We start from the raw sequence: 25710 nt of genomic DNA, 5'->3' as shown, positions 1-25710 counted from the left end.
GCTATTAATGAACACCACCTAAGCAGTACAAATTTATTATCTTATGTGCATAAGGCCAATTATACATCAAGCCGCAAGCGAACTAGATACACGGCCAGCTGGCACGCGTGGGCAAAGGGGGCGAAAATACACAACAGCACAAGCAGGACGCAACCCAGGATCCCACACCCGATATCGAGACAAACAGCATAAGTCCCTATAAAACGAAATACAATTCACAAAATTACCGTGGAGGCTAAAGGTATATTGAGACCCCCCCTTCCCGATGGAAAACACAAGGCAACTTACAGCAAATAACCACACTGAAATTTGTGATTAAATCAGAATTACCATATCCACATACTATCATTGAAGGAATTCTTGTACTTTCATTATTAGAATCAGTTTCAAACTATTGAAACATGTATAACAACTGGCCTCTCAGTAACTTGTAAGAATTTATGAAACTATTCATTTAGAATTAGACACGTGTCTCTCAAACACACTATCGCTTAAGATAGAAATGTAGCAGTAATGTTATTGCAATTCGCAGGAAAATATATCCAAGGAAATTTTTATCCAAGTGTATCTATAGCAACTAGCTAGCTTAACTCCGTAATGTGATATAAATACAATAACCAGGCGAGACAGACAAGGGCCAGACAAACAGTTTTCAATGGCGGTTAACACTGACGGTAGCAGTCTACAAACAGACTGTATCAGCACTCCAGGCCCTAGTAAACATTAATCATGACATCACATACAACTCTCACTAACACCTTGCGTACTAAGCAAGTTGATATTAACACATTCAAGGACAGACTCAGTAGGAGTAGGAATGGCGGGCCAAGAAAATGAAGTCGACAGCATAGAACTCTGTAGTCTATTCCGGCCACAATTTACAGCACAAGCGAGGCCCTTACCCTCTCGCTCGTTCGATGAAGCCGGCCGCCGCAGATCCCGGTGCCAGGAGATGTGCGGGAAGTGAAGTACACCGATGGCTTCCCAGTAACGTGGCCGATTTCACGCCGGCAATATTTGCTACGGCGCCGTAACCCGGGTAAACGGCCCCATTTAGATGTTTTCTTCCTGCTGTCTCACACGGCGCCCGTGCTGTCTGACAGACTTCCCAAATGACGTTACTGCTAGGCATCCCAAGCCAAAATCCTCGCAACTCACTAGAGCTCGCCCCTCCCTCCCTCAAACAACCCAGGAGATGGCGCCACCGTGCGGTCTGCACACACCACCGGAAAGATGACCCATACCAGCGTTGGGAATATCGCCGATCGAGCCACACGGCTCACCGTTGTCACAGATGCTGTCACAGCCTTATGATCACTGATACCTCCCTCTATGTTAACTGATACTGTATGTTCAGGTCTGTTTGTTGCCAGGAGGTCTTAGATGTTACCCTCACAAGTTAATGCCACACTGCCCTGTCTCTGGCACCAGTTTTGATGGCATAACACTATCAAGTAGTAACATTACCCTATTTACCCAAGCTAATATATCATCATTAGAAGCACCTCCGTCGGATTTGGCTGAAAAGTGATTGTCAAAATTAGGCTATGTCAAGTGATACTGTCTGCACCAGATTTACCATCCAAAAACTTAATTTGCACTTTGATATTAAATAACTGTATGTTCAGATCTGAGTCCCATTCACTGTAATTTATGCACATATAAAGGATAAGCCACACAGTACACTCAACTGATGTTACAATGATGACAGTTTTTCAAGTGCAGTAACCTAAACACTAAAGTGACAGAAGTTTGTGTGGCTGACATTCAATTAACACAGTCATTAATTAACATCCTCAAATTGTTATCCTTTCAAGTAACTAGTCACATCGAAATGAAAATAATATGCACAGTAAATATCATTTGGAGATAACACAGGTCACAGTCCAATACAGTCGTTACAGTTTCCAGAAACCGTTGTCGAAGTTTGACAGAGTTCTCGGGATTAATTGCAAATTCACATTTTATCATTCAAAAGTAACAACTAAATTACAGAATGATCTCCCAGATGTGAAATTCAGATAAAATTCGGAACACAGTGCTAACTCTTCTGCCGACAGTCTCCAACAATTTTTGGAATAGATCTCGCTCACATTATACACTTCCGAAGACTGACTCGTGTGGTTCCTAGCAGCCTCTCTTTTATAAAGTTACAAAAATCTGCAGTACATTCAGTTACTGTTACTTGCTACCCTTTTACAAATTATAGCTAAAAATTTCTATTTCTGAATAACGCAAACGAGGAAGGAAGGTCGGATTAAACATCCTGTCAACATCGGGGTCATTAGAGATGGAGCACAACCTCAGATCGTGTCAAAGACGGGGAAGGAAATCGGCCACGCTCTCCAATAGGAACTGTCCTGGCATTTCCGTAGAGCAATGTAGGGAAATCGCAGAAAACCTAAATGTGTATGACGCACGTCGGAACCGTAATCCCAAATTCGAGTCCAGTGTGCTCACCACGCACCACCTCGCTAGGTCAAATAGAGGAATAAGATTTGTGTGACTGAGGAATTTTACATAAAACAATAATTGCTATCGGATTATGCTGTTCAGTTTGCCAAAATACAGTATTCTGTTTCGGTAACAACGCTTTAACTATAAATGCTAATTACCCTGAAACTAGGTGTGAGCAAAACTCACCACCAGTTTCCCGACATTAGCTGCATCTATAAATACTTTATCTGAAAGCCAGTAATGAGCTATATGTTTACACATGAACAATGATAAAGTTTTATGTTCCTCATATCTGTAGTCAGCTCAGTTTTTAGTAAACTAATTACATCAATGGCTTCTTGGTAACCAGACGAATGTAATGGATAATAAAATTAGCCTGAGCTAATATTTGAGACTTTTGATATTGTGCACATGCCATACAAATGATAAGCCAACAATATTTGCGCGCGCGCGCGCGCACACACACACACACACACACACACACACACACACAGTGGGGCGGGGATGAGGGAGGTAGCGGCGGGGGAGAAAAATTTAACGGTGTGAAAGAATCCACCTGGTTTGTTACGAGGCGTCTGTCGGCACGATATCAAGGGAGTTCTGCAAACAAACAAAATCACGTTTCGCCACTGATAGGAGACGTGCGAGACTAGTTCGGGCATCGAGCCCATCCGAGAGCCAGTATGCAGGGTACGGAGGCCCAGTTACGAGAGTTGGGGGCCAGCTTCCCTCAGGAGAGGATGCAACCAGTGTACGACATCCTTCCCAGCCACATCGGTGCACGCATCCAGGCCAGAGTGGGGGCAACATTGTACTGATTAAGTGGGGTCATACTGCCAAGTTTTTGTAAATTTGACTCCATTCTGTAATCATTCCTACATCACATAGCCTCTCAAATTGTGAAGTTTCATTTCTTTTCCTCCTCCCCTTCAGGGTATTTCTTTCTCTCTCTTTTTTTCTTTTTAAATTCTTTCTTTTTTCTTGGACATGAACTCATTACTTTAAAGAAGATTTTCTGATGACACAGATGTACAGAGACACAAATTAAGCACAGTCGATCACACTCATAAATCGAGGGGTACGTTCCTCTGAATGGAACGTGATATCGCCAAGTTTAAAAATATTAATTAGTAGTAACCTGATAAATACCTGTATAATTGACACTTAAAATAATAGGGTATCTGGTGCTAATTTATTATTGTTTCACTAGTTCATAAAAACTGACAAAAGTTTCTAACTTCAGATTACCACAAAGAGAACATTTATTTTGATGAAACTTGCACATAATAGAAATAAAAAGTGAATAAATAAGCAAGAACAAAATTTTTGGATGAACAGATAACAAATATTTCATAACTATCTTAAATTAATTACTGTACACAATAATACATGCTAGTCCAGCCAGTGATATTTAAGAATGGCTACCTCATCAGTCTTGCCACTTTATCTCGTAAACAAAAAAGTCATTTTAAATCCACTGTCATTACGACAAGAAACCGAACATCAGTGCAGATCGTTAAAGTCAGAATTCGAACACTGTTGCAGGTGATTACACAATGGAAACTTCAGGCTGGAATATCAACAATTTTAAGAAAAGGATTGGCATTCAGGCACAACTAAAAGACTGCTACATGTTTCTGCTTTCCATCAAAGCCGCCTCCGGCAAAGAAAATACACGTACATTCGCACAAGCGAACGCGGCCAGAAGCTAGAATGTATAACAGTCTTTTCCTTGTACGTATCTGCTAATCAGTGTAAAGATGACCCACTAAGTTGCACACTATCCTTTTCCTAATATTACTGTAAATAATTTATGTTCTTTCTACACATTTCCACAGTTATTTGTAAACCACCCTGTTTCAAAATAGTTTCCACCAATGTTAATGTGACGTTACACCCAAAATAAATTTTTTCGACCTGACAGCCTGCAGCAGTCCACTACCACACACAGTCTAGTAACAAGAGTTGAGAAGTATTAAATTTTGGCCCATTTACAATATTCCAGCTGAGATGCAATCAGTATTTAAAATTAGTTCCACATAAATATTGTATCAGTTTTATACATTCTCTAGAAAGAGAACAGATATACTGCTTTAATCCTAGACATCGTTATCACTCTTTAACTATCACTGCAACTCTCCAGTCATCCACTGCTTCCTCTGCACTGTGAAGCAACACATTCATCTGCTCTTCAAGTTCTGCATCACTCTCGTTATCGGACACGTAGAAAGCCGGTTACAAAGGTCGAATGACGCCGTGGATTTTGAGACCAGGCATCTGCTCGGCCAGCCCTTCTACGGCCTTAGGGTCACCTTGACACTCTTTGACTCCCAGTTCCCTGTGATAAGAAAGAAAAAGAGACTGCTTTTACTGTGACAACATGGTCATCCAACAGAGTTACCTCTATATTGTGCATGTTTGAGCAACAGACGTTTTAATTGTATACATGTAGGCTCATATTTATCTCAGAGAAAACAATGAGAAAATCATCTAAAGGGAAGTGACATACAGGGATAGGGTTATGAGGAGGGAAAGGTGCATGGGGAGGTGGGGAGGAGAGGGGAGGGGGGGTAACAAGAGGAGAATGGCAGTATGCACAGGGAAAGTAGCAGTTCCAGAGCAAGACGGGCTGAATGAGGAAAGAGGCTTTTTTTGTGGTTTTAGGGTGCACAACTACAATGGTCATTAGCGCCCTGACTAAGTTAGGAATGCACCGTGAGGCACAAGGTTAAAACAGCAAATAAAACGGGCAACACTATAAAAGGCGTATTAACAGACATAGGATTGAAAAAAACAGCATAATCAAACATCCTTATACTGGTGTGTCAAATTGATAAAATGAAGAACGCGAGTAACAGCTCCTGGGTCATCCGCTAAAATGGCATCTAGAGTACATGGCAGGTCAAGATCAAGACGCACTGTAGTAAAATCCGGACAGGACGTTAAAATGTGGCGGACCGTCAGCAATTGCCCACATGGGCAGAGCGGCGCCGGCGCAGCCGTCAGCAGATGGCGATGGCTGAACCGGCAGTGTCCAATTTGTAGCCGGGCCAAAACGACCTCCTCCCACCGAGAAGGACGTGAGGAGGACGTCCATGCCGCAGGAAGAGGTTTCAAGGCCCGAAGCTTGTTGTCCGTAAGTGCAGCCCAATCGGCATGCCACAGCGATAAAATGCGCCAACAAATGACCCTGCTACAATCTGATGAAGGGATACAACAAGAAGCCCTCCGAGGCTGGAAAACTGCAGCCTTGGCCGTGGCATCTGCAGCTTCGTTCCCAGGGATACCGACATAGCCAGGAACCCACATAAAGCTAACCGGAGAACCGTCGTCCACCAGCTGCTGAAGAGAGCGTTGGATCCGGTGCACAAAAGGGTGAACCGGATACGGATCAATGAGGCTCTGGATGACGCTCAGAGAATCGGAGCAGATGACATAAGCAGAATGACAGTGGCGGCAGATGTAAAGAACAGCCTGGTAGAGGGCAAAGAGCTCAGCTGTGAAGACCAAACAATGGCCACGGAGCTGGTATTTGAAACTTTGTGCCCCGACAATAAAAGAACACCCGACCCCATCACTAGTCTTAGAGCCATCTGTATAAATGAAGGTCATATTAATGAACTTCGAATGAAGTTCGACAAAACGGGAGTTGTATACCGAACCGGGGTAACCTCCTTTAGTAGCGAGCTGAGGTCAAGTTGAACGCGAACCTGAGCCTGGATCCAAGGTGGCGTGTTGCTCTCGCCCAATCTAAAGGTTGCAGGGAGTGGAAAATCAAGGTGTTGAAGGAGGCGACGAAAGTGAACTCCAGGGGGTAGCAGGGCAGAGACATACAACCCGTATTGAATTCGGGAGAATCGTCAAAAAATGAACGATACGATGGGTAGTCGGGCATTGACAGTAGCCGATAGGCATAACGACAAAGCAGTATATCGGGCCGGTAGGTGAGTGGCAATTCACCGGCTTCAGCATGAAGACTCTCGACGGGACTAGTATAAAATGCTCTGATTGCAAGACGTAAACCCCGATGTTGTATGGAGTTGAGGCGGCGTAAGATGGACGGCCGTGCAGAGGATTATACGAAGCTCCCATAATCCATCTTGGAACGGACGATTGACCGATATAGGCGAAGTAGGATGGTTCGATCCGCTCCCCACGACATACCACTGAGAACACGGAGGACATTTAGAGAACGGGCACAACGGGCAGCCAAATATGACACATGTGGAGACCAGCTAAGTTTCCTGTCAAATGTAAGACCTAAAATTTTTGTTGTCTCCACGCGCTGCAATAGATGGTAAAATCGTCCACGAAAAGGGAGCCTGATACATCAGCTGGGAGGCAATACATTATTGGATTGATCGCTAGGGCGAAGAGAGTGACGCTCAAAACTGAGCACTGTGGCACCCCATTCTCCTGGTGAAAGTTGTGACAGGACAGCACCCACACATACCCTGAACTGTCGATCCATTAAAAAGGAATGAATAAAAAGACGGAGGCGACCGCAAAGGTGCGGAGAATGCCCGCCCTCCAACAGGTGTCGGAATCCTTCTCCAAATCAAAGAACACAGCCGTGGTCGGGTGCTTCCGCAAGAAGTTATTCGTAATGAAGGTCGACAAGGTAACCAGATGGTCAACAGCAGAGCGGCGCCTATAAAATCCACATTGTACATTGGTAAGTAGGCGTCGAGACTCGAGCAGCCAAACCAAACGAGATTGAACCATTCGCTCCATCACCTTACGGACACAGCTGGTAAGCGAGATGGATCGATAACTGGAAGGCAAGTGCTTGTCCTTCCCCGGCTTAAGAATCGGTACAACAATAGACTGGCACCAGCAGGCAGGAACATGTCCCTCAATCCAGATGCGATTGTAAGTACGAAGAAGGAAACCTTTACCCGCAGGAGAAAGGTTCTTCAGCATCTGAATATGAATGGAATCAGGCCCTGGAGCGGAGGACCGTGACTGGGCAAGTGCATTTTCAAGTTCCCGCATGGTGAATGGGGCATTATAACTTTCACGATTCGAGGAGTGGAAGTTAGGTGGCCTAGCCTCCTCTGCCTGTTTTCGGGGGAGGAAGGCAGGGTGGCAATGAGTGGAGCTCGAAACCTCTGCGAAAAAGCGTCCGAAGGCATTGGAGACATCCTCAGGGGCCACAAGGACGTCATTCGTGACCGTCAAGCCAGAAACTGGCGAGTGGACCTTAGTGCCAGATAGCTGGCGCAGGCTACCGCAGACAACAGGAGGAGGAGTAAAACTGCTGAAGGTGCTTGTGAGAGCAGCCCAGCTGGCTTTCTTGCTTTCTTAAATAATACGACGACACTGCGCACGTAATCGTTTATAATTGATACAATTCGCCACAGTAGGGTGGCGTTTAAAGGTACGTAAAGCATGCGGCCTGACTATCGCAGCTTGTGAAGGGTTGATCCCGAAAGGTCGCCCTGGAAGAGAAGAGCCCCCAGTCTGCTTTTGAGATGTTCCAACTAGTTGAGCACGGAGAGGGGGTATGATGCAGGATATGGATAACACACGGGAAGTGTGTCGCTCGAATATGTATCAGAAAGTGCATACCACTCAAACCGGCATGCAAGTTGGGTAGTACATACAGAGAGTTCTAAATGGGAATAGGTGTGAGATGTGTCTGAAAGAAAAGTAGGGGCGCCAGTATTGAGGCAGACAAGATTTAGCTGGTTGAAAACGTCTGCTAACAGGGAGCCCCTCGGACAGGATGCTGGAGAGCCCCAAAGAGGATGGTGGGCATTGAAGTCTCCAGTTAACAAAAATAGTGCAGGTAGCTGAGCAATAAGTTGCAGCATGTCTGCCATGGTAACGGCAGACGACGATGGAGTGTAAACGGTACAAATGGAAAATGTAAAAGTGAGGAGAGTAATGCGGATGGCAACTGCCTGCAGGCCAGTGTGCAATGTGATGGGATCATAGTAGATATCATCCCGAACCAGCAACATAACCCCTCCACGAGCCAGAATACCTGCCACAGGGGGTAGGTCAAAACGCACAGAGGTGTAGTGTGCCAAGGCAATGTGATCGCATGGGCGTAGCTTCGTTTCCTGGAGGGCTACGACGAGCGGACGGTGCAAGCGGAGCAGCAGTTTTTAAGTCCTCTCGGTTGGAGCGAATGCTGTGAATATTCCAGTGAATAAGTGCCATCGTTTTAAGAAAGAAGATGCAAGAAGGGGTTATGTGGAAGGCCGCTGAGGGCCCGGCTTCGAGCGAGCACTGCCGCCGCTAGCTGTAGGCGGACAGTCATTGTCCATTTGTTCTATAGGTTCATCGGCCATCTTGTTAAGATGGTCGGGAGGGGAAGCTTCCTCCGCTGGTGAACAGCCAGATGTTCGGCTACCAGCGGTGTGGCCAGGCGGAATGGATGACGGCCTGGGGCGGCAACCGCTGGGTGGCGCAGGAAAAGAAATGCTCCGTGGCGGAGAAGGAGAACTGTGCTTCCTATGAGCCTCCTTGGAAGGTAGTTTTGTGGAAGTATTAGTCGATGGCTGGGAGTTCGAGGTACATAGGAAATCTGCATGAGACGGTTCCTTCGTGAAGGCCCGTGCATCTGACTTCTGGTTCTTAGTCCTGGCAGAAGCCAATACAGGTGCTTGTGTGAGCGGTGACGGGAGGAAGAGGAGACGTCGACCGGGCCTATCTTAGCACTGGCCGAACGGACAACCGTACTGCTGAAGCTCAGATCGCATATCTGGGTCGCCACCTCCCTGGTAGTCCGAGGAGAGGCGAGGACAGTACTGTACTTCCCTGCTGGGAGCAACGTGGGCTTCCTACTTGTAAATAGCTTGCGAGCAGCCGAGGTGGACACTTTCTCTTTGACCCGAATTTCTTGGATACAGCGTTCTTCCTTGTAGATGGGACAGTCGCGGGAGGACGCTGCATGGTCACCCTGACAGTTCACACAACGAGGAGACGGAGGTGGACAGTCACCCTCATGGACATCCCTGCCACAAGTGACACATTTAGCCACGTCGGAACAAGACTGGCGAGTGTGATCAAAACGCTGACACTGGTAGCAGCGCACAGGTGTCGGGACATAGGGGCGAACAGAAATAACCTCGTAGCCCACTCTGATGCGCGGCGGCATCTGAACACTATCAAAGGTCAAGAAAAGTGTCCGGGTTGGTACAAGGTCATTGTTGACCTTTTTCATGACCCTATGGACAGCAGTCACGCCCTGCTCAGCGAGGAAAGACCGAATCTCCTCGTCAGTCAATCCCTTGTGTGATCTAGTATATACCACACCACAAGACAAATTCAAAGTGCGGTGAGCCTCCACCCGGACAGGGAACGTGTACAGGAGTGTGGCCCGAAAGGCACTCTCAGTTTCTAGTAGCAAGGTACTGTTATGCAAGCTGGTACAGGACTTGACCGATCCTGCTCTGGCATTCACGCCCATCTGGGTAACGAAAGCGTTGACAGAGAAAAATCATTTCCGTCCTCAGATCGAGAAACTACGAGGAACTGTGGGGCAGGCGGCAGTACTTTTGTCACTGCTGGCTGGTCAAGTTTCCATTTTTGGGCAGAAGTCGAGAGAGAAGAAGAAGAGAAATCCACTGCGGAGGAATCCCCATGATTGCCACCGTCTCCAATGGTGCGCTCCTGCCTTGTGGGGACCCTCTCTGAGGGCACCCCGCCTTAGGTGATGGTTCACACGTCAGGTCACACCTCCCGAGAAATGGACGGAGGGACCAATCGGCATGGTCGGGAGGTGTCAGCTCAGGAAATCACCCCTCCCTGGGCCTGGCCTTTACCAGGGGGTACGTGAATGCCTTACTTGTCTACCCAGGGCAGGGAATTACGCGTTACCCCGTCACCGGCTACGCGTGCAAACGCGTAGGTCCGTCTTCAGGCACGCACTGGGAGGAAGGAAGGAGAGGAAAAAAGAAAGGAGAGAGGAAAAAAGAAAGGAGAGAGGAAAAAAGAAAGGAGAGAGGAAAAAAGAAAGGAGAGAGGAAAAAAGAAAGGAGAGAGGGAAAAAGAAAGGAGAGAGGGAAAAAGAAAGGAGAGAGGGAAAAAGAAAGGAGAGAGGGAAAAAGAAAGGAGAGAGGGAAAAAGAAAGGAGAGAGGGAAAAAGAAAGGAGAGAGGGAAAAAGAAAGGAGAGAGGGAAAAAGAAAGGAGAGAGGGAAAAAGAAAGGAGAGAGGGAAAAAGAAAGGAGAGAGGGAAAAAGAAAGGAGAGAGGGAAAAAGAAAGGAGAGAGGGAAAAAGAAAGGAGAGAGGGAAAAAGAAAGGAGAGAGGGAAAAAGAAAGGAGAGAGGGAAAGAAAGGACAGATTGTCTCAAACGCTGAGTCTGAGACCAGAGAAGGCGAGGAGGAGAAGGAGAAGGCGAGGAGGAGAAGGAGAAGGCGAGGAGGAGAAGGCGGAGGAGGAGGAGGAGGAGGAGGAGGAGGCGGAGGAGGAGGAGGAGGAGGAGGAGAAGGCAAGGAGGAGGAGGAGGAGGAGGAGGAGGAGAAGGCAAGGAGGAGGAGGAGGAGGAGGAGGAGGAGAAGGCAAGGAGGAGGAGGAGGAGGAGGAGGAGAAGGCAAGGAGGAGGAGGAGGAGGAGGAGGAGAAGGCAAGGAGGAGGAGGAGGAGGAGGAGGAGAAGGCGGCAAGGAGGAGGAGGAGGAGGAGGAGGAGGAGGAGGAGAAGGCGGCAAGGAGGAGGAGGAGGAGGAGGAGGAGGAGGAGAAGGCAAGGAGGAGGAGGAGGAGGAGGAGGAGGAGGAGGAGAAGGCAAGGAGGAGGAGGAGGAGGAGGAGGAGGAGAAGGCAAGGAGGAGGAGGAGGAGGAGGAGGAGAAGGCAAGGAGGAGGAGGAGGAGGAGGAGGAGGAGAAGGCAAGGAGGAGGAGGAGGAGGAGGAGAAGGCAAGGAGGAGGAGGAGGAGGAGGAGAAGGCAAGGAGGAGGAGGAGGAGGAGGAGGAGAAGGCAAGGAGGAGGAGGAGGAGGAGGAGGAGGAGAAGGCAAGGAGGAGGAGGAGGAGGAGGAGGAGGAGGAGGAGGAGGAGAAGGCAAGGAGGAGGAGGAGGAGGAGAAGGCAAGGAGGAGGAGAAGGCAAGGAGGAGGAGAAGGAGGAGAAGGCAAGGAGGAGGAGAAGGCAAGGAGGAGGAGAAGGAGGAGAAGGCAAGGAGGAGGAAGAGAAGGCAAGGAGGAGGAAGAGAAGGCAAGGAGGAGGAAGAGAAGGCAAGGAGGAGGAAGAGAAGGCAAGGAGGAGGAAGAGAAGGCAAGGAGGAGGAAGAGAAGGCAAGGAGGAGGAAGAGAAGGCAAGGAGGAGGAAGAGAAGGCAAGGAGGAGGAAGAGAAGGCAAGGAGGAGGAAGAGAAGGCAAGGAGGAGGAAGAGAAGGCAAGGAGGAGAAAGAGAAGGCAAGGAGGAGAAAGAGAAGGCAAGGAGGAGAAAGAGAAGGCAAGGAGGAGGAAGAGAAGGCACGGAGGAGGAAGAGAAGGCAAGGAGGAGGAAGAGAAGGCAAGGAGGAGGAAGAGAAGGCAAGGAGGAGGAAGAGAAGGCAAGGAGGAGGAAGAGAAGGCAAGGAGGAGGAAGAGAAGGCAAGGAGGAGGAAGAGAAGGCAAGGAGGAGGAAGAGAAGGCAAGGAGGAGGAAGAGAAGGCAAGGAGGAGGAAGAGAAGGCAAGGAGGAGGAAGAGAAGGCAAGGAGGAGGAAGAGAAGGCAAGGAGGAGGAAGAGAAGGCAAGGAGGAGGAAGAGAAGGCAAGGAGGAGGAAGAGAAGGCAAGGAGGAGGAAGAGAAGGCAAGGAGGAGGAAGAGAAGGCAAGGAGGAGGAAGAGAAGGCAAGGAGGAGGAAGAGAAGGCAAGGAGGAGGAAGAGAAGGCAAGGAGGAGGAAGAGAAGGCAAGGAGGAGGAAGAGAAGGCAAGGAGGAGGAAGAGAAGGCAAGGAGGAGGAAGAGAAGGCAAGGAGGAGGAAGAGAAGGCAAGGAGGAGGAAGAGAAGGCAAGGAGGAGGAAGAGAAGGCAAGGAGGAGGAAGAGAAGGCAAGGAGGAGGAAGAGAAGGCAAGGAGGAGGAAGAGAAGGCAAGGAGGAGGAAGAGAAGGCAAGGAGGAGGAGGAGAAGGCAAGGAGGAGGAGGAGAAGGCAAGGAGGAGGAGGAGAAGGCAAGGAGGAGGAGGAGAAGGCAAGGAGGAGGAGGAGAAGGCAAGGAGGAGGAGGAGAAGGCAAGGAGGAGGAGGAGAAGGCAAGGAGGAGGAGGAGAAGGCAAGGAGGAGGAGGAGAAGGCAAGGAGGAGGAGGAGAAGGCAAGGAGGAGGAGGAGAAGGCAAGGAGGAGGAGGAGAAGGCAAGGAGGAGGAGGAGAAGGCAAGGAGGAGGAGGAGAAGGCAAGGAGGAGGAGGAGAAGGCAAGGAGGAGGAGGAGAAGGCAAGGAGGAGGAGGAGAAGGCAAGGAGGAGGAGGAGAAGGCAAGGAGGAGGAGGAGAAGGCAAGGAGGAGGAGGAGAAGGCAAGGAGGAGGAGGAGAAGGCAAGGAGGAGGAGGAGAAGGCAAGGAGGAGGAGGAGAAGGCAAGGAGGAGGAGGAGAAGGCAAGGAGGAGGAGGAGAAGGCAAGGAGGAGGAGGAGAAGGCAAGGAGGAGGAGGAGAAGGCAAGGAGGAGGAGGAGAAGGCAAGGAGGAGGAGGAGAAGGCAAGGAGGAGGAGGAGAAGGCAAGGAGGAGGAGGAGAAGGCAAGGAGGAGGAGGAGAAGGCAAGGAGGAGGAGGAGAAGGCAAGGAGGAGGAGGAGAAGGCAAGGAGGAGGAGGAGAAGGCAAGGAGGAGGAGGAGAAGGCAAGGAGGAGGAGGAGAAGGCAAGGAGGAGGAGGAGAAGGCAAGGAGGAGGAGGAGAAGGCAAGGAGGAGGAGGAGAAGGCAAGGAGGAGGAGGAGAAGGCAAGGAGGAGGAGGAGAAGGCAAGGAGGAGGAGGAGAAGGCAAGGAGGAGGAGGAGAAGGCAAGGAGGAGGAGGAGAAGGCAAGGAGGAGGAGGAGAAGGCAAGGAGGAGGAGAAGGCAAGGAGGAGGAGAAGGCAAGGAGGAGGAGAAGGCAAGGAGGAGAAGGCAAGGAGGAGAAGGCAAGGAGGAGAAGGCAAGGGAAAGAGGAAGTAAGACAGTGAGATGGAGAAGAACAAAGAAAGGAAACAATCAAAGGAAGGAAGAAACCAGAAGAAGTGAACAAACCAAAATTACCACAAATACGGGTCGTGGAACCGTCCGTCTCCGGACGCAGGCACTGACTACCCCCCTTGAGGGGTAGGGACTCCTTTTAGTCACCTCTTACGACAGGCAGGAATACCTTGGGCCTATTCTAATCCCCGGACTCCCAGGGGGGTGAGGAAAGGGGGTAAATGGCTGCACGAAATACAGGAGTAACATTGGTTTGGTGAATAACGCCATAGCGTTTTTGTTTTGCTTATCGGTATTCCAGACACTATGGGTTCATTTAGCTATTATCAGTTTTTCTTTGTAGTTTGCTGTTGCTACTTGCAGTCACATATTGCCATTTTGTCATTTGGAGAGCAGTGGAGGAGGCCAGAAATGTGGGGATAATGCCACAAAAAATTGCTTTCTCATTTTAAGAAGTATTGTTTCGACATTAGTGACTGTTTGCAATCGGGAAGACCTTCGAGCTTGAGGAAGATAGTTTAAATGCATTAATCCACACTCGTCCGTGTCAGTGTACCCAAGAACTGACAAATGTGATGAACTGTGATCATTCCACCATTGTGAAACATTTGCACACCATGGGGAAGGTTCAAAAATTGGGCAAATGTGTACTGCACGCTCTAAACCGAAATCATAAAAATGAACAAGTGGCCGTACTTGCACGTATTCTCGCTCGTCGTGAACTTACTCGTGAACACCTCCGACCGATCCTTACGGGTGACGAGAAATGGTGTCTTTATTTTATGCTAACATTAGGAAAAGAAAGGAATGGTTAAGACCAAACAAATTAGCAACTGTCCGTACAAAGACTTGCGCACATCCACAAAAGATATCATTATGTATCTGATGGAACAGTGATGGTGGGGTGTACCTTGAATTGCTTCCCTTAGGTGTAACTGTCACTGCTGACATTTATTGTTAACAGCTGAGTCATCTTGCAGACGCAGTCTGAGAACAACGACCAGGAAGACTGCATGAAGAGATGCTACTCCACGATAATGCTGGACTGCATTCTGCATCACTGACAAAAACACTACATAGGAGTTGGGTTGGGAAGTCATTCCACACCCACCTTATTCACCTGATCTTGTACCCTAAAATTTTCACCCTTCTGCTTTTCATCAAACAACCTTCAAGGAAATTCGATTCGACATGAAAATGCACTACGAACGTGGCTAGACGAGTTCTTCGTCTCGAAAACACGATTTCTAGTCGTAGAATCAAAAATTTACACCGTCACTGGCTGACTGTTGTAAACAGTGAAGGAGAAAATATTACTGATGACTGAAGTCTCTGTTATGAGTATCTATTGTGTTTATTAAACTTACGGAAAAACACTATTAACTTATATACCAATCATTATGCACTAAAAAATAATATTCAAGTGCTGGAAATGAGATTCCTATGAATTGTGAAAAGACATACAAAAATAGACAAAATAAAAATGCATATTACAAAAACAGTTCAAAGTTGAATAAAAAAAAGATGACTGACAAAGACGTTTTCCACTCCAGCTTATATAGTGCACTGATAGTACTGCCGCACATGCATTGGAGTTGCGGAGACAGATAGGGCCACACCGCCCAGCGGCAACGCCCTCGCTGGTGGAATTGCAATACTCAGATAGCTGCGGCCAGTGACAATCCGACGGCAGCTAAGTCTTCTGGCGTCTTCGCCTCGAGCAAATTTCGGACATGATGGATTCCGTGCATTATTCATTTGGTAACCACTGTCACGGTTCATTAGATTTCCCGCAATGCGTATTTCCACTGATTCTTTGATAATGGAGTCCCAAAAAGTTGTTGCAGTGGCCAAAATCAAAGTTTTGTCATATTCCATTGAATGTCCGTTAGAAATACAATGTTCCGCAACTGCAGACTTACTGGGTTGGAGTAGGCGAGTGCATCGATGTTCTGTACAACGCTCTTCCACTGCACGCGTTGTATGTCCTATATAGGCCATACCACATTTATACGGCATTTTGTAAATTCCCGCCTTCCGCAGTAACAAATCGTCCTTCACCGATCCCAGCAAATCCGAAATCTTACAAGGCAGACGAAAAACCACTTTCACATGAAAATAATTAAGAATCCTTGCTATCTTGAAGGAGATAGAAAAGCTAGGTACTTGGCTCGCGCGTTCTCCTTTTGATCCACTTTCTGGTCCCTGGCTCTAGTTGAGAAGGCCCCGTTAATTTGTCTGGTCGAGTACCCATTGTCTCTGAACACCGTCCTCAAATGTGCCAGTTCCTTAGGCAAATTCTCTGCATACGACACCGTGTGTGCCCTGTGTGAAAGGGTTTCAAGTACACTCGTGGTCTGGGATGGGTGATGGCAACTTTAAGAATGCAAATACAAATCAGTGTGAGTGGGCTTCCGATAGACATTATGTCCCACAGTGCCATCACTCTTCCATTTAACCAAAACATCCAGGAATGGAAGGCAGCCATCTTTCTCTAGTTCCATAGTAAATCGAATATTCTCACAGATGGAGCTAAGATGATGAAAAAACTCCATTAACTTTTCTTCTCCGTGGGGCCACACTATGAAAGTGTCATTGTCTTATCTCCAAAAAACAGTTGGTTTACAAACCACTGATCAAAGTGCTCTCTCCTCAAAATCCTCCACAAAGAGGTTAGCCACCAGAGGAGACAGAGGGCTGCCCATGGCGACACCATCAGACTGTTCAAAATATTCCTGGTTAAACATAAAATAAGTTGAGGAAAGGGTACGTTGAAACAAAGCAGTAATGTCTGATTCATACTGTTGACCAATTAGAATCAAGGAATCTGCAAGAGATACTTTTGTGAAAAGGGAAACTACATCAAAACTCACTAGAAGATCCGAACTACTTAAGTGGTGAGCTCCCAGTCTGTTAATAAAATCAGCAGAGTTCCGTATATGGTGTGAACATTTGCCAACAAATGGTCTCAACAAAGAAGCTAGATGTTTGGCTAAATCATATGCGAGTGCATCAATATTAGTGACTGTAGGCCGTAAAGGCAGACCACCTTTACGCACTTTAGGAAGACCATACAGTCTCGGTGGTACACCGCTTGGTATATATCTGGTTTGTCTGTTGTTGTCTGTAAATGTGACAGGAATGTGTATCTCATTCCATAAGCAATGTGTAATCCCTGTTTCTCCAGTCTATTTGTTATTCTGTGTGTATAATAAATTTTACCATTTCTTTCTGTTAGTTACATCTGTCAGTGTGTTTCTGTGTGTGTTGTAGTGTCTATGGCATTTTGAGGTGTGTGTGGTCTCCGATTGTTTTGATTTTTCTTTAGTTATATTTTGATTTTGTGGTTGAGTCGTTTGCACTATATGAATGTTATAAACATTGTTTGGCAATTAGTCCTATGGTTGTAATTCTTTTTCATGTTTTTCTTGGCTGTGTGGTATATGTCATAGGGCTGACAATTTTTTATTTTACTGATAGTTGGTTGAAGCATGTGCAATTGTATCCATGGCTCTTTGCTTTCTGAATATTTCAAATGTGTGCCTACTGCTGACTCTTTATTGTTATATCCATAAATGTATTTGATTTTGTGGTTTTTTCCATGGTGAATTGAATTTTTTTTTTTTGTGTGTGTATGCTGTTTATATCTGTATGAAGTATATCTATTTACTCTGTTGGTTCATTCACCCTACAGATTATGACATCCACAGATCTGTACCAGTAAACAATTGTGTGTCATTTCCTTATGAAGGTTTTATCAAAGAATGTGTTTTCTATGTGGCTAATAAAAATGTGTTTGCCAATGTTCCTGACACTGACGATCACACAGGATGGCCATCGTTTTGTAAGTAATATTCCTTTTCAAACTGGAAGTAATTTTTGGATGTGATTGCCTGAAAGGTTTTGGTCTTTTCATTTCTGCAGGTAGTTTGTTATACGTCAGTAGATTTTCTTCAATTAGTGTTATTGTCTCTGCATTGGGTATCAAGTTATACATATTGTCTATGTTGAAAATGATGAGAGGTGCTGTTAGTGATACGTGTAAGTCTTATTTGTGTTATGGACTGATTTGTGTTTTTCACTGTTCTGCTGCTGTTCATTTCATATTGCTGTGTTACAATTTTTTCGTGTGTTTTGTGACATGGTAGGTAGTGCATTCATCAAGTTGATAATGGGCCTCACTGGAGTAAGGGGTTTGTGAACCTGGGTTTGGCCTCTGAGTGTTGGAGATTTTGGGTTCTTCTGTGTCATGTGTTTTTGTTTACCTGTTTTATGTCTTTGAAATTGTTTGTTATGTGTGTCTGGAAATGTGCTGCTGGATCAGATTTCAGGTTTCTGATATTGTTCAAGGAGATGAAATCTTTGATTTTTTTTCTATATATTGCTCTTCATTGATAGGTACTGTGCTGCTCCCTTTATCAGCTCTTGTGATGATGGTTTAATTTCATTTCATTTCATTATCTTCCTGTCAATCATTTATACAAATATGATGTTATTAAAGTGTAGGTTTCCTGTTAATTTCTTAGTTGTGTTGTTTTCTGTTTGAAGTTTGTTGGCGACATTTTAATTCTGACAGAGAAAAGGTTTGCCGCTGACATTGTAATCCTGTCAGAGGGAACATATGACTCTGAAAAGCAGTTTAACAGAATGGCTACTGTCTTGGAAAGAGATTATAAGATGAACATCAACTAAAGTAAAATGAGGGTAATGGCATGCAGTCAAATCAGGCAGTACTGAAAGAATCAGATTCAGAAATGAGACACTAAACGAGTGAATGAGTTTTGTTATTTGAGCAGCAAAATAAATGATGCTGGTTAAAGTAGAGAAGATGTGAAGCAGCAAGAGAAAATATGAAGAAAATCCCTTCTGAAAAAGAGCTTAGGAAGTCTTTTCTGGCTAGATAAAGCCTCATATAGATGTGAAACGTAAAATAAACAGTTCAGACAAGAAAAGAATAGAAGTTTTTTAAATGAGGTGGTGCAGAAGAATGTTGAAGATTAGATGGGTAAATATAATACCCAGGAGAAAGTAGAGAGAAACTGGGGACACAGTTTGATGAAAAGAAAGGATTTGTCATTAGGACCCAACCTGGGACACGGACAAATTATTGTCTGTTTGTTATTGGAGAGAAGTACGGTGGGTAGAAACTGTAGAGGGATACAATGGCTCAAATATGTGGCTGGAAGACAGCCGTTTCCAACTGGAATGTGTCTTCAGGATGTCATACTGATAAGCAGTGGCATTAAAGCACTGTCCCATTCTGTACCACTTCTTAGTATGCTCTATATTTAGGAACCCACTGCCAAACACACAGTGTGAATTGCAGGGTAATCTAACAGGTGTAGATCTTTCGTTACCTGAGATTGACGAGTTTTTCCGGAAACTTTTCAAACGGCACTCCAGCAACAACGGAATAATCGAATGTCAGGCAGCGCACACCCGACAATTCAAGGATGCTGCTCACACCCGGTTGCAGCCTCGCAAAAGCCATATTTTCCATTCGAAGTGTGTGAAGTCGCGGCAGCCCGACAAGATAGGGGAATAGGGCCCCGCCAAGTGTCCTGCAATCTGTCACGTCCAATCTGAAACAAACCACGAGTGTGCTGTCGTTTATTTGGGGACAAGCTGGTAGAGAAAATTGTAATGGATTTTACTTGCAGTTGTCACCTGCAAAACAGAGAATCTTTGGTGGAAATAAAAAAATTATGAATATCTTTAAGTAAAAGTAATTAAACTCCAATACAATGTATTGGTTTAGTGCATAAGTTCGTAGCATTTTTCCATAAGTTTAATAAACAAAAAAGATACACATAACAGTCTTTAGTCATCAATAACATGTTCTCCATCACTATTTACGACATCTGCCGACACTGGGGTATCATTTCAGTTCTGCAGCTGCAGAAATCATTTGGTTTTGAGGCAAAGAACTTGTTGAGCCACGTTTGAAGCACACTTTACTTTAATGTTGTTTGATAGAGAGTAGAAAAGGTGAAAAACTGAGGGAGCAAGATGAGGTGAATAAGATGGGTGTGGTGTTACTTCCCAATCCAATTCCTGTGAGTCTAGCAGAATGCAGGCAGCAGCATCGCTCGACCCCATCCTCCTGGTCACTGTTCTCAGATTACATTTGCAAGATGTGTCAGTTTTTGACAATAAATGTCAGCAGTGACGGTTACACCTCGCGGAAGCAATTTGTAGTACACCCCTCCGTTGCCATTCCACCAGATGCGTAAAATTATTTTTTGTGGATGTGCACAAGTCTTTACACGGCGAGTTGCTGCTTAATTGGGGCTCAGCCTCATTTCTTTTCCTTACGTTATCATAAAGGAACCATTTGTCACCACTAGTCACGATACAGGATAGGAACGGTCAGTGTAGTTCACGAGCCAGTGGACAATAAATAAGCAGAGACGCACAAATGGCTACCCACAGATTTTAGTGATTTTGGCTTGGAGCATGTGGTATCCGTGCAGCCAATTTTTCAACCTTTCCCCCTGCATGCAAATATGATATGATGGTGAAATGATCATAGTTCATCACATTTGACAGTGCTCAAGAACACCAACACGGATCATTGTGGACTCGAACCAGATAGGTTTTTCGTAACATATTTGTAAAGTGTGAACTTCCTTCTAATTTCTTGCCTTTCATTTCTTTCTTCAATCAGAGTAGTCTACCCCCCATTCACTTTTGAATACACCACACACAGTCCAGGTTTTCAAATTTAGTTTTTGTGAGCCATAACAATTAGTATTAGTAGTAGTAGTAGTAGTAGTAGTAGAGGGGTTTTGGGTGCACGACAGCAAGGTCTTTAGCGCCCATTCAGGAACTTAGTGAGTCAGGTGTCAAGAAAAATCCCAGAACAGGAATATAAAACGGAACAGAAAACATGGGTAACAATCTTTGAAAAACATTTGCTAACTCACACCAAAGCGTGGGATGAAGCAGAGCGTCAACAGTTAGACATGGACAACACATGAAGAAAATGATAGAGGAAGTTAAAACAATGTAGCAGATGGAAGTGGCTGGCTGAAAAAACGGAAAAAACGGGAGGAGTCAACCACTCTGCAATACACTAAAACCTCCAGCCAAAAGTTTAGGCCAGAGTCCAGATACATCATAAAACTTAAAAATCCTAGACACACACGTCTCATCGTTAGCTAAAACACAAGCCAGATCCCCATCAACTTGTGCTTCTGCCTGTGCATCACAGTATAAAATGCAGTCTGTTAAAATATGCCAGACAGAGATGTGCACACCACAAGCATCACAAAACAGAGGATCCTCCCGCTGTAATAAAAAGCTATGTGTGAGATGACAGTGCCTCATCCGAAGACGTGTGAGGGCCACATCTTCTCACCTGAGCTACCGGCAGGAGCAACGCCACGGCCGAGTGGTTGACTTTACCGACCGCAGTTTATTGGCCGTCACCGCCAGCCATTCGTCCTCCCACAACTCCGTGCACTCCCAGTGGAGTGCAGAGGTGAAAGACTGTAAGGGGATGGGACACTGGACCACATCCTGCTCTCTGCAGGCCGCCTCGGCAGCCCGATCGGCCTGTTCATAGCCCCATAGGCCGACATGACCAGGCACCCAGCAGAAGGATACTTCTGCACCCCACTGTTGGAGCAAGTACAGTCGGTCATGTATCAGCTGGACCATCTCCTCAGTCGGGTACAGGTTCTGCAGTGATTGTAAGGCACTAAGAATCGGAGCAGAGAAGAAATCGATCACCCCGAACACGATTCATCTGCTCCGGTGCCTTTGGGATCGCGTGTAGCTCCGCTGCGAAAACGGTATATTCAGCAGGGAGCCGAATCCGGGTAACTTTATCAGGGAACACTACAGAACAGCCAAGGAAATTCTCCTGTTTGGAGCCATCAGTGTAAACGACAGTGAAACCGTGATGCACACCTAAAATGTTAAAAAACAGAGATTGGAATGTAAAATCTGGTGTGCGATCTTTCATAAAATTAGTCAAATCTAAAATAAGTTTGCGTCTCCAGAGGAGCCAAGGTGGAGATCTGCTCCAACACGAAGACCAGCCATAGACACCGCAGCGAGGCAATCCTGTGCGCGAATCCCATAGGGCTGCGTCACACGTTGCCGGCATGGTATGCAGGGGTGTATGGAGTGGAAAAAGGTTTATACGCCTGGCGCACTGTAAGTAGCCATCGCCGCATATGAAGAGGTGGTTCACCAGCCTCTGCACAGAGGCTCAGTTTGGGGCTAGGTTGGAATGCCCCAGCGGCCAACCGAAGCCCTCCACGGTGCACAATGTTCAACATCTTTAAGTAAGAAGGCCTCGCAGCCCCGTACACCATGCACCCATAATCGAGCCGAGATCGCACAAACGCCCTGGAAAACTGGAGCAGACAAGTCCTGTCAGCTCCCATGTATTGTGGCTAAGACACTTTAAAATACTTAAAGCCTTAAGTGACTGCCGTTTCAGGTCTTTAAGATGAGGTAACCACGTGAGCTTCGAGTCAAAAATGAGCCCCAGAAACCTCACCGTGTCTTTAAAAGTAAGAATAGTGTCCTCCACCCGCAACTCAGGAAAGGTTAAAATCGAACAAAAACGGTGAAAAAGAACACATACAGACTTCTCGGTGGAAAACTTAAAACCACTCTTCCACGCCTAGGCATCCAAATGTCTAATCGTAAGTTGCAACTGACGAGTTGTCGTTGCAAGGCTGGAAGAAGAGCAAAACAAAGAGAAATCGTCCACAAACAAAGAACACTGGACAGGACTTTTCACTATGGACGTAATGCTATTAATAGCGACGGCAAAGATTGTCACACTTAAAACGCTACGCTGAGGGACACCGTTCTCCTGCTCAAAGCGATCAGACAGGATGTCACCAATTCGGTATCTAAAATATCGTGGCGAGAGGAAAGACTGAATAAAACGAGGAAGACAACCCCGAAAACCCCATTCGTGGACCTGCTCCAGGATGAGACGCCTCCAAGTGGTATCGTAGGCCTTCCCAATGTCAAAAAACACACCTAGAAGGTGATGACTGCGTATGAAGGCTTGTTGTATAGCCGCCTCCAGGAGGTCAAGGTTATCTAAGGTGAAACGAAACCTCTTGAACCCACACTGAAAGCGACTAAGAAGTTGCCGAGATTCTAACATCCAGACAAGGCAGCGGTTGACCATCCGCTCCAAGGTCTTCCCTATGCAACTAGTGAGGGCAACACTATGGTAGCTACTCGGGCTCGTGCGGTCTTTCCCAGGTTTTAAAGAAAGAATTAAAAACTTCCTCACACCACGCGTCAGGAAAATGACCCGACGCCCAAATAGCATTAAAAAGTGCGAGGAAGATTTCTCTGTTGCGCATTGTGAGGTGCCGTAGAATACTGTAATGGATCCTGTTGTGACCAGCGGATGTGTCACGAGCTCCAGACAATGCAGATTCCAGCTCCCACATAAAAAAATTGGCAACTGTAAACTTCATGAGAGGTGGACTGGAAGTCCAGACTACATCCCTCAGCAACGGCTCTATGGCGCTGGAAACCTTGATCCTGACTGGTTGTTGCAGTAACTGTGGCAAAATACGCTGCCATAGTCTGGGAAATGTCTCGTGGATCTGTGTGGAGAGTGCCATTATTCATTACAGCAGCTATGGGGCATCTCCCTCCTCTGCCAGAAATTCTCCTCATGGTCTCCCACACAATGGAACTTTTGGTGGAATGATTAATGGTGTTCAGGAACTGTTGCCATGACCACCTCTTGCTCTCACGAATAATGCGGTGACACCTTGCCCTCGCCACCCGAAACACTGCAAGATTCTCAGCAATGGGCCGAGACTTGAACCGACGCAGAGCCGCACGCCTGGCCCTGATTGCAGAGCGGCATTCGGCACTCCACCAAGGCACAGGTGGCCTCTTCCGGGGGCTCGTGGACTGTGGAATGGATGCTGCAGCGGTGTGGTTGACCCTTCCGGTAATATGATCCACCCACACCTCAACAGTCGCAGTGGTCGAATTGGGCCAACTGGCTATAAAGTGCTCAGTCAGCTCCACAGAGCACCCATCGTGGTGGTCTCCTTTCGAGGCCCACGCCATCTGGCAGGTGAATCCAGATTGGGAAATGATCACTGCCATGCAAGTCAGCGACCACTTCCCAGTGAGCACTGGCGGCAAGAGCTGGAGAGCAAAGCGAGAGATCAATGGCAGAGAACGACCCAGTCGCTGTGCAGAAATGAGTACTCTGTCCTCCATTGAGCAAGCAGGCACAGGATGACAGGAGAAGCCTCTCAATTGCTCTACCCCTGGGGCAGGTAATTGCAGAGCCCCAAAGCACATTGTGGGCATTAAAATCAGCACAATTAATAAATGGCTGGGGGAGCTGTGGCAGAAGGTCGGCGAGGGCCACTTCATGAAGTGCATCATGTGGGGGCAAGTAAAGCGAACATAGTCAATGGATGACGTACGTGCACGGACACAGCGACAGCCTGTACAGTCGTCATAAGCGAGAGAGGCGAGGAGTGGTAGTCCGTCCTGACAAAAATACCTACACCACCTCTAGCTCTCTCTCCATGCAGGTCATCCTTTTTGTGGAGTGTATAGCCTCGTATCTCAGGGGAGTATGATGGATGGAAATACGTCTCCTGGAGACATAGACTCAGTGGTCCACCCTGAGAGAGTAGACGAAGTTCCTCCACATGCGTCCTGAACCCTTGCAAGTTCCACTGAAATACGGGAGCCATCTGTGTTGGGGGTAGCACCTTCATCCTGTCTCTCCGACGGGGCGGGAAGACCGCAGCAGGTGGAGGGGCAGGCGTGGGGCGAGATGATTGCCCCACACATACGTCGTAATCCATCAACTCTGGGGAAGAGTCAGATGAAGCCTCACGTAAAACAACATCCGCATGGTCAGATGGTTTACCACGGGGATTTGACCCGCTCTTGCTGCTGTACAGGAGCTTTCTGTGGTTTGGTGGGCTTTGGGGGAGCTGATGGAGTGTTAATTGGCACACTGGGCTTGGGAACAGCGTCAGCTGTTGGAGGCCCCACGGGCTGGCCCAAGTTCGCCACTGTCCCTTTGTCTGCCGTTCGAGTAGGGGCTACCGGCTCTGAAACACTGGCTGTGTTGCAGCTGCACTTACAGCTGCAGGTGTTATTGCCAACACCCACCACCTCGGTCTGCGTTGAGGCATCGACTTTTGGAGTAGGCTTCTGAACCATCGATGCAAAAGATGTAGCAAATGTGGGAGGTTGCATCGACTTATAGATCTTCTTGGCCTCACCATAGGGGATACGCTTGGTTGTTTTGATTTCCTGGACTTTGCGTTCCTCTAAAAATATGCTGCAGTCCCTACTCCAAACAGGGTGGTTCCCAGAGCAGTTAATACATTTAGCCGTAGACGAGCAACCAACTCCATCATGAGCAGCCTTAGCACAGTTTCCACAAGTCTGCTTCGCCTTTACACCGTAAGGTGGTATGCCCAAAACGCTGGCATTTAAAACATCGCATTGGGGTAGGGAAATAAGGCCTCACACTAAGGCGAAGGAAGCCAGCTTTAACATGTTCAGGAAGTTTTGTGCTACTGAAGGTCAGAATAAAGGAGTCGGATTTGACAAGATTGCCATCAACCCTCTTCATGATGTGTTGGACATCAACGATACCTTCCGCAGCCCACTCACGTTGCAGTTCGTCCTTGGGAATGTCAACTAGATCCCGGCATGTCACAACATCTTTGCTGTAGTTCAAGGTCCACCTAGACAGAGCCCCGTGTGCCTAGGTAAGCCTTAGGTGCGGCAGGTCCCCCAGAGGTTGCCCGCTAACGACTGTTCCACCTAAACAGTCATGCATCTCATCAGCACACAGCACACCTTGAGATTGAGGGGTTGTTTATCGAGGTTTATTCCATCCTCGCGATCCGGGCGGCCAAGCCAAGATCCCCACTCCCTGAGGCACACAACATTCCACCGCTGCGCCGCACGGTGGTCGTTGAAGCACGCCCAGAGCTTATGGTGACAGGGGACTGGCGGCGCTTACCAGTCCCCAGCTCAGGAACCCCGGGGTCACCAAGCCTGTACCCAGCAAACGAATGCTGAGCTCGTGGGGAGGGGGAGGGGGGGGGGCATAACAATTGCTCTCTAAAACAGTCTTAAAAGCACTGCAATGTCCATTACCTAGAAACTTCACATAACTA

At 47.0% G+C, this 25710-nt stretch overlaps 1 protein-coding gene across 9 annotated transcripts in view; it reads right to left on the bottom strand.

Moving 5' to 3' along the window:
- Window positions 1–3695: 3695 nt before the first annotated feature.
- The window catches only part of LOC126293725 (uncharacterized), a 122652-nt gene continuing 100637 nt past the window's right edge, over window positions 3696–25710 (bottom strand). For 6 of the 9 annotated variants that reach the window (XM_049987041.1, XM_049987040.1, XM_049987043.1 and 3 more), the window contains 2 exons: window positions 18907–19131; window positions 3696–4795 (listed from right to left, as the gene is read on the bottom strand). In XM_049987041.1, the coding sequence (XP_049842998.1) occupies window positions 4693–4795; window positions 18907–19131 (328 nt within the window). In that variant the 3' untranslated portion in view covers window positions 3696–4692. The remainder of the gene's footprint in view (window positions 4796–18906; window positions 19132–25710) is intronic. The other 3 variants (XM_049987048.1, XM_049987047.1, XM_049987046.1) reach the window with 1 other exon arrangement.

This window comes from Schistocerca gregaria, chromosome 10 (assembly GCF_023897955.1).
Source record: "Schistocerca gregaria isolate iqSchGreg1 chromosome 10, iqSchGreg1.2, whole genome shotgun sequence".
NCBI lineage: Eukaryota > Metazoa > Arthropoda > Insecta > Orthoptera > Acrididae > Schistocerca > Schistocerca gregaria.
The sequence above is the reverse complement of the archived record's forward strand: the minus strand, read 5'-3'. Positions and strand labels throughout refer to the sequence as shown.